At 36.2% G+C, this 7,673-nt stretch overlaps 1 protein-coding gene across 1 annotated transcript; it reads left to right on the top strand.

Moving 5' to 3' along the window:
* The first annotated feature begins 240 nt into the window (after positions 1-240).
* LOC113085511 (monoacylglycerol lipase ABHD2-B) lies at positions 241-6,618 on the top strand. The gene is made up of 10 exons (XM_026255171.1): positions 241-373; positions 2,035-2,267; positions 2,457-2,632; positions 2,884-3,051; positions 3,585-3,768; positions 3,880-3,972; positions 4,123-4,224; positions 4,301-4,370; positions 4,453-4,537; positions 5,965-6,618. The coding sequence occupies exons 2-10, from the start codon at positions 2,056-2,058 to the stop codon at positions 6,138-6,140; spliced, it is 1,266 nt and encodes a 421-aa protein (XP_026110956.1). The 5' UTR covers positions 241-373; positions 2,035-2,055; the 3' UTR covers positions 6,141-6,618.
* Positions 6,619-7,673: the final 1,055 nt, after the last annotated feature.

The raw sequence follows: 7,673 nt of genomic DNA, 5'->3' as shown, positions 1-7,673 counted from the left end.
ATTTTGACTTCTCCTTCAGTGGAAATTCAACATAGTATTCATACTTAAAATTAAGTGTAATTTCTTTGCACTCTTTGGTTCACTCAGATAACAGCTACTGAATGACAGTGAAATTTCCGCTATTGGAATTCTAGCGCATAATGATGGTGCTGGAACCCACTGAATATCAATCGCACTAGGCGATCCTGTCGTCACTGTGACGCTGCTCCAATCAGAGGACGCGAATGAAGACGCGCTCCAGTTGCTGGGTGTAAAGTGAATGACGATGCTCTGTGGATGATGTTTGTAGTCATCAGATGTCTTTGAGTAACGTTACAGAAAAGATGTCAAGAGCAAAGGCACAGATGAGTCACCGGACAACTCTGAAGACAAGGTATGCATTGTTTTCTATGCATGTTGTGCATGCTAAGAATTCGATGTTATTGTTATGTTATGTTCATAACGCACAAGCAATATTTAAATTGCTCAACGCGTCGTAAATTGTCTTATAACAAGTAAAAAATATGCATAATACAGCAGCTTTATATTGAATAATAGAAATTCAAAAACATTCTAAGCATGTTTATGTCAGAAGTATGATTAACTCTGTTGACAGAGTCACTGTAAACTGTATTCATTAAGCGCAGACAGATTAACTCCCTGTAACTGTGTTGCATGATGAAATTAATAAATTCTATGTGCAATATTTCTGTCTTTTATATTGGCAATTTATCCTATTTTTATATGTGTTTAGCTTTTTTAAGTCATATTAATTCTGTCCAAATGTACTCTTTTCTATTAGATGTGTTTATGTGTGTATAATCCATTCTTTTATTACCAAAGCACTGGAAAAAACTGTGTTTACTCAGCTACGGTCTTTCCTTAGTGCAAATCAAATTTTTTAAACTTTAAGCCTCTCCATCAGAGTCTGCTTTATTATAGGTCTATAATGATACTTTGTTAGTGAATGACTCTGGTGACTCTTATCCTAATTCTGTAAGACTTGACCTGATAAAGGTGATGAAAAATTCATAAAATTCTTCTATCTCGACTAGAATATTTTGTGGGCAACTAGGGAACTGTTATTAGCTGGTTCAAATCATATTTAACAAATAGAAGTTACTCTGTTAGATTGGGTAATATTTCTTCATCGCCTGCTTAACTTTCCTGTGGAGTGCCGCAGAGTTCTATTCTCGCACCCATACTTTTTGCTTTGTATTCACTTCCATAGGCTCTATTTACAGAAAAAAAGCATAATTTAACTGCTATGCAGGTGATACCCAAAATTATTTACCTTTATTTATTTATGTGATGATGAATTGAAAATGTGTTTCTCTCAAAACCTCTTATTTCTGAATGAATCAAAAACCGAAGTTATAGTCTTTGGCCGCAGTGAAAATTCAGGGACCAGAAGTATTGATCAGGACTACTTTGCTCCTTTTACTTCTTCCTGTATCAAGAACCTAGGCATGTTCTGGGATCAGAGTCTCAAATTTGATAACCAAATAAATGCGGTTATTAGTTCTTGGGGTTTTTTTGGTTTGGTTTTTTTAGCTACATCTTCTTTTCTCTCTGAGAAAACTTTAGAGATTGCTATCCATGAACTTAGCTACATCTTCTTTTCTCTCTGAGAAAACTTTAGAGATTGCTATCCATGAACTCATTGCATCTCGCTTGGACTACTGCAACACCCATTTAGGCATTTCTAAATCTTCCATTGCTCATCTCCAATTAGTACAAAACACAGCTGCTAAATTCTTCAAAGGACAATGTAAATTTGATCACGTTACTCCAATTTTGAAATTCATGTTTATCATGTTTGATAAACAATTATAATGTTTGCTTACAAAAAACAAAACAATGTCATTTCATTATTTAAAAAAGCTTTGCATAAATATTTTTTTTAATATTGAGAGGCTCATTTCCTTTTATTCTAACCGATCTGAAAATAAAGTGATATATGAAATATGTGCTATTCTATATATCCGTGTATGCATGTAAAAAGTTAAAATATTAATGTATTTCCTTTCATTATAATTTTTCCCCTTTAATCAGCTTTTAGTAAACTAATCCATCATGAGTGCCCAAGTGGAGGCAGATGTCCGCACCATATCTCCTGAGATGCCGGCCATGTTTGATGGCATGAAGCTGGCTGCTGTAGCCACGGTGCTGTATGTCATAGTGCGGACCCTGAACCTGAAGTGTCCCACCGCAGCACCTGACATCACCTGTCAAGACACCCCTCTCAATCGCTACCTGCTCAAGTCTTGTCCCATTCTTACCAAAGAGTGAGTGCTGCAGCCTAGAAGGATTTCTTGTCATCTTATTGCAGTCTTCTCACACATTATATAATAATACAAAATACAATAAAATTATGCAAATTTGCTGTGGAATGACTAGAAGAAATCAGGAGTACATTTTTAGTTAAATATATATTTGGATACATTAACTATTACGCCACCTGCCCATGTCTCCAGGTACATCCCTCCCTTGTTATGGGGGAAGAGTGGACATCTCCAGACTGCTCTTTATGGGAAGATGGGAAGGGTAAAGTCCCCTAAACCTTGTGGGCTGCGTAAGTACCTGTCTATGCCAGATGGAGCCACTGCCACCTTTGACCTGTTTGAGCCACAAGGCGTCCACAGTACAGGAGGTGAGCCAGGGTTTTTCAATAGCAAAGGGATTTTTGACCCCAAAGGGGAAATCTTGATCTAAAATATACACAGAGCTATCATATGGTTTACTCGCAAATAATCTTTTTATGCTGCATTCTTGCATTTTTAGACCTTGACAGCTTGTTATTTTCATCCACTTATGGTGTTTATGATTAAGAGGATTCCTCTGGAGAGGCAAAGGTGTTGCTCGTACTTTCACTAGTGTTTATCTGCCTCTGTCCCATCACAGAAGACCTCACCATGGTGATCTGTCCTGGGATCGGTAACCATAGTGAGAAGCATTATATACGGACCTTTGTGGATTATTCACAGAAACAAGGCTACAGGTGCGCCGTGCTCAACCATCTTGGAGCACTACCAAACATCGAGCTGACTTCCCCAAGGATGTTCACCTATGGTAAGCCATGCTTGGCAAGCATGTTTGTTTGTTATGAAACAAGCAAACTTATATATATACTGTATGTAATTATTACAAAAAATGAAAATTGTGTGAGTAGGTATATATATATATATATATATATATATATATATATATATATATATATATATATATATATATATAAATTCAGCTTTGATAATTTATTTCTAAATCACAGAAATAAATTTGATTTTAAAATCTAGTTATTTTAAATAGTAAAAATATGTCACTATATTACTGATTTTGCTGTATTTTGGATCAAATAAATGCAGGCTTGGTGAGCAGAAGAGACTTCTCAAAAAAGAAACATTAAAAATCTTGCCGTCCAAAAATGTTTGACTGGTAGTTTATATATGTGTGTATATTAACAATGACAAATTAAATCATATAAATTCTTTAGAATTTTAAATGATACTTCAAATAAACGCATCTTTCTATAGAAAATGTACAGCAATCACTTATTTCTGTTATGTTTAACTATGGTTTATTAACTATGCAATACTGTGTTAAAGGTTGTACCTGGGAGTTTTCAGCCATGGTGGGCTACATTAAACGCACATTCCCACAAACTCAGCTCATTGTGGTGGGCTTCAGTCTGGGAGGGAACATCGCCTGCAAGTACCTGGGTGAGAGTCCAGCCAATCAGGAGCGAGTGCTGTGCTGCGTCAGCATCTGCCAAGGATATAGTGCTTTGAGGTGAGAAAGAATTTTTTACTTTAGGGTTAGGGTTAGGTTAGGCACTTGATATAAAATTTATATCAAGTGCATATGTAATTTTGGTTTCCTGTTTTATTTGTTTGTCTTTAGGGCTCAGGAGACATTTCTACAGTGGGATCGGTGCAGGAGACTATACAACTTCCTCATGGCGGACAACATGAAAAAAATCATTCTATCTCACAGGTTAGTCCTTATTTATGTGATCTATCTGACTCTGATTGATCAGTGATAATGGCCACTAAACTGCATGACTGACACTTGTTCCTGGCAACCAATTCCTTTATATTCCTAACTATCCCTTGTGAAACTGAGTCAAGTAAATCTGTCCTGTAGGGAAAGTTTATTTGGTATGAGCTCTAGCAATATGGAGGCTGCCGACCTCAGCCATCTGTATACAGCCACTTCCCTCATGCAGATTGATGACAACATTATGAGGTACTTTAAAAGCTTTCATAGGACACTTCTGACTGCATTTTATATTCCCAAGATGATTCTTTTTAGTCTCTATTAGGAAGTTTCATGGACACAACTCCTTAAAGGAGTACTATGAGAAGGAAAGCTGTGTGCGTTATATTCACAATGTAAGTAACTTTGTTGAAAGCCAGTTTTATTAAGTCATGTTGTTCTTCTGAAAACCATAATCGCATATGTCTCTCATATCAGATCAGCGTTCCTCTCCTCTTGATGAACTCTTCAGATGATCCATTAGTCCATCAGTCACTGCTGAAGATACCTCGCACACTAGCAGGTATTTATAGATTAGATAGACACTATTCTGTCTAATTCTTTCCATTTTTATCCATCTTTAGCCAGAGGAGTTGATGGATGTGTCAAGTGGCTTGTAGCAAGCAAAAAATAAATCATTAAATATAAAGGACCTACCAAAGTGAGTGTAAAAAAAAAAAGAAAAAAGGTCACGCGTCTTCAACACGTATGGCCTAATAGTGCTTTTAGGCGTCCATTAGAATTCTCAGCACTGCTGTGTTTCTAAGATCCTGCATTGGACACCTGTGCTGAATTTTTCAGTGCCATCTGATCTTTCCTCTGTGATTATTTATCAGATTACTGCCATCAGCTTCTTCCTTCTGCCTCAGGTGAAAGATCCAAGAGAACCCCATTAACAAGCCTAACTATCTCACGCTAAGGAAACATGTGACACCTAATCTTCTTGAGCTTCAACAGAAGTTAAAAGTTGATGCATTTTTAAAGTGGCCACGACAGAAGACTTTGCAGCCTCTGTTATTTAGTTTTCTAAGTATATGTCTATTTGATATTTAATGCTCTTAATTAATAATAAAAATAAAGTGCATTTATAATAAGATTGAGAACCGATTCTTATTCTGGTTCAGTTATCAATAAAATAGGGCGATGTGTACTAAAAACCTTTTTAAAGTACTCTGACAAAATTTCCTGCACTACAGTTGCACAATCTGAATCTACATCGTAAAAGAGCAGCACAAGATGTGCAGTCCGATTCTCAAATGAATGTCGCATGAACTGCTTTTTCTTTTTTTTGTGAATCAAAAGCATATCCCTCTACCAGTCTGATTTCTGAACGAATGCTTCTCATAAGTTGCTTCTTTTTAGTGACTCAAAGGCATTATGCACAATCAGTGTAGTCAGATTTCTAAATGAATGCCTCTTGCGAGTCTGCTTTCATTTAGTGAGTCAAAAGTATCTTTCACAACCAAAGTAGTCTGATTTCTAAACGAATGTTTCTCGTGAATCACTTCTTTTTAGTGACTCAAAGGCATAATGTCCAGTTTCTGAAAGAAATAATTTTATGAGTCAGTTCTTTTTGTTGAATCAAAAACATACAGAACGACCAGTGTAGTTCGATTTCTGAATGAATGACTGAATTGATTCTTTGTAGTGAAAAACACAAAAAATTGGTATCTCGCTTAGAGACACCAATCCACTTCAGGTGTAAACTAAACGAGTCTATGCACATTGATATGTGATGATTGCATCCAGTCTCCTTACCCCAAAATATTCAGTACAGTGCAGCAAGTGTAGTCCAATTCCTAAAATAATGAATCTTATGAGTCAGTACTTAGTTAATCAAAAACATACATCTAGAATGAATGGCTTCCTCTAAAATGATTGTGTAAAGACATTAAAATAGCTTTCAATGTGTACCTAAAATAAGAATAAATCTGTATTGTTTCCCCACAGAAAAGAAGCAAAATGTGATTTTCGCTCTGACACTACATGGAGGTCATCTCGGCTTCTTTGAAGGCGCTGTTCTTTTCCCTCAACCTCTTTCCTGGATGGACAAAGTCATAGTCAGTTATGCCAATGCTATCTGTCAATGGGAGAAACACAGGCCACAGTGCCAGCAGGCAAAATAATGCCTTGTGCAACACTCAGCATAACACTTGATGGTGTTCTTGTTTCTCTGACTTGAGGTTAGATGATGGTTTCTAAAGGTCTGACTCACTAGAGCTTGCTCTGACCTTAAAGCAGGAATTTGAGAGAAAGTGTAATAAATTACACTTACCATAAGTTGAGTCAGATGTCAATGGCGTATCACTACAAAGCCTGGCAAACTGTGCAGAGGTATTCATAAAATGTTTATGAAAAAGGTTATAGTGAACCTTGTGGAAAAACACATACTTGGTAAGAGAAGATGGTAAAGAGGTGTAGACTAATAACTGTTGTAACTAACACTAAGTTCACCAGATGTCATTTACATCCATTTTTCTATACTATGATGTCAGCAAATCTCGAATAATAATTCATCAAATCACCTTTGTGAGATGTTAAATTTTTGATTAGTTTAGAAATTGTTAATATTTAGTGATGAAAGTTCAATAGAATTTGAACATTTCCACTTACATTTGGCTTTTGTATAGTGTGTCAGGTTGCCTTATGTTTTATTGACACTTTATTCCATGCTACTTTTAATTGTATCTTTTTATTTATGCTTCAGGGCCACAGTTATTTTCATTAAAAATGTATTTAATAAATAGTTTCCTGTAGATGGAAGTGCTAACACTTGAAGCAATGATCTGACAATGTCTCCCATTTATTGTTGTCAATTGTCGACAAACATGGCAAATTATTTACTTTTAATGTAATATTAAATCGAAATAAGAACAATGACAGTGTTTTAGTGCACTCTAGGAGTAGATTAGCTCTCTCACTTATCACGTCTTGAATTTTCCTTAAATAATAACTATTTAAAATCCCCTCTTGACAGTAGCTAACAACTGGAATCAGACAATATCTAATCTTAACATGTTTATTTTTATTTGAATATTCTGACTACTTTTATTTTATTTCAATTTATATTAATCAGTATATATATATATATATATATATATATTTTTTTTTTTTTGCACCAAGTATTTCCAACCAAGTAGTGCTCTATACTCCAATCCAGTAGGTGGCGGACAATGCACCTTTAGTTGGTTTGCCAACCGCCATTAAAACAACAGAAGAAGGTGTGTTGTGTTCAGAGGTCTGGTGGATACACAGCTGATAGTCCTATTGAATAGACTGTTAGAATTTGTGTTATGGCAAGAAAAAAGCAGCTAAGTACAGAAAAACGAGTGGCTATCATTACTTTAAAAAATGAAGGTCAGTCAGTCCCGAAAAATTGGGAAGACTTTGAAAGTGTCCCCAAGTGCAGTCACAAAAACCATCAAGCGCTACAAAGAAACTGGCTCATATGCGGACCGCTCCAGGAAAGGCAGACCAAGAGTCACCTCTGCTGTGGAGGATAATTTCATCCGAGTCACCAGCCTCAGAAACCGCAGGTTAACAGCAGCTCAGATTAGAGACCAGGTCAATGACACACGGAGTTCTAGCAGAAGACACATCTCTAGAACAACTGTTAAGAGGAGACTGTGTGAATCAGGCCTTCATGGTAGAATATCTGC

This window comes from Carassius auratus, unplaced genomic scaffold, assembly GCF_003368295.1.
Source record: "Carassius auratus strain Wakin unplaced genomic scaffold, ASM336829v1 scaf_tig00041705, whole genome shotgun sequence".
NCBI lineage: Eukaryota > Metazoa > Chordata > Actinopteri > Cypriniformes > Cyprinidae > Carassius > Carassius auratus.
This window is presented reverse-complemented; position numbering and strand designations above follow the sequence as displayed.